The sequence below is a fragment of the Phalaenopsis equestris genome, unplaced genomic scaffold (assembly GCF_001263595.1).
Source record: "Phalaenopsis equestris unplaced genomic scaffold, ASM126359v1 Scaffold000840, whole genome shotgun sequence".
NCBI classification, from domain to species: Eukaryota; Viridiplantae; Streptophyta; class Magnoliopsida; order Asparagales; family Orchidaceae; genus Phalaenopsis; species Phalaenopsis equestris.
The window spans coordinates 5,377,058-5,378,483 of NW_018165280.1; the positions used below are offsets into that span (position 1 = coordinate 5,377,058).

Below are 1,426 nucleotides of genomic sequence, written 5' to 3' on the forward strand. Positions count from 1 at the left end.
TACCAACATATATATATATATATGTCGTCATCGTAAGATTCCTCATTCCAAATACGTGTTCCTCTTAGATTATATATAATAATAAAAAGAGAAGAGGAATCGAAAAAGACAAAATATACGACGAAAATAGACAAACAAATTAAAAAAAAAACATGGATGGCTTGTGTGTTGTAATCCTCGTATGATAGGCAAAAGTATACTTCTGAGCAAGATCATGATGAAATACCTCGAAACACAGTATCCACAGAGAAAATCCCTACAAAAGTCACATTGACTAGAGAACAAAAAAAAACATTTTTGTTATAACGTCAAGAGAACTCCCAAAAGAACACATCTCTTTAGTTAATTACATCTTGGAGGATACCCAAGAATACTCTCAACGAAACACGTATGCTTACATTATCAGGATCAGTAATTAAGTCACCAAAGAGATGGTTATTTTGCAAGAACATCCCAATGCTTTCAAAGCTCTTGCTAACCCACAGGGCTTAGAGTGAATCTCCCGCATCTCAAATGACTCAGCAAAATACATAGATTCTTAGCCCTGCTTTAAAGAGATGAACAAAGGACATTCTAATCCCATTCTTTTGTGTTGTCATATTGCTTTGAGATCCGTGCAAATCATTTTTAAATATACACTTATATTTATAATAATTCGGCGCCATAAATATATGCATGAAAATGTATATTTCACTTTTAAAAACATTGTGACTATGAAATTAAAAATATGAGGGATGTGGATATAAATATCAATGTTTACTTAATATTTCTTTGGTATATATATATATATATATATATATATGTAAATATCTCTTTTATCTATTGTCTTTTTGTAGGATGAGACCAACTTCCTGAATGAACAAGGGCTTCCAGCTAAAAAATTTCCAGATCACTGGAAGGGAGAAAATGGAATTTATAGCGCAGGCTTGTCGCGCCGAGGACTAGATGGGATAGCAAGTGATGCTAGGCTTATAGCTAATGATATTAACATGATCATGAAGAGCAAAAGACCCTTCACAAACCATACATGTAAGTATTTAAATAATTGATTTATCATCGTTGATAGCATGAATTAATGAATGAAGATATAATCTTAATGATGTTTTTATGCATTTAATTGTGAACAGATGAGGCATGTAAAGAGAACTAGAGGACAACCTTTCCCTCAATGATTGAGTTATGTTTGTCAAGCTAGCCAATCCTATTTGATTTGTGGTGAAGGAAAAAATATTACATATCAGAGAGTAGTGCGCTGAGAGTGTACTACAACACAGTATATAATATTTTCTCGTGTTAAAGATGTGTTATTGCTAGATTTTGTAAAGCCTAGCAAGTATTAGTAATTGCATTGCAGTTGCTAAGAAGCGGGAGAATTTTTATTTTTTATTTTTTGAGGGAACAAGTATGAAATTTAATAATTGGAAAT

General features: G+C 32.1%; 1 protein-coding gene across 2 annotated transcripts in view; it reads left to right on the forward strand.

Annotated features, from left to right (window-relative positions):
* The window catches only part of LOC110031732 (probable indole-3-pyruvate monooxygenase YUCCA11), a 7,796-nt gene extending 6,370 nt beyond the window's left edge, over positions 1-1,426 (forward strand). For both annotated transcript variants that reach the window (XM_020735094.1, XM_020735095.1), the window contains 2 exons: positions 837-1,029; positions 1,128-1,426. In XM_020735094.1, the coding sequence (XP_020590753.1) occupies positions 837-1,029; positions 1,128-1,150 (216 nt within the window). In that variant the 3' untranslated portion in view covers positions 1,151-1,426. The remainder of the gene's footprint in view (positions 1-836; positions 1,030-1,127) is intronic.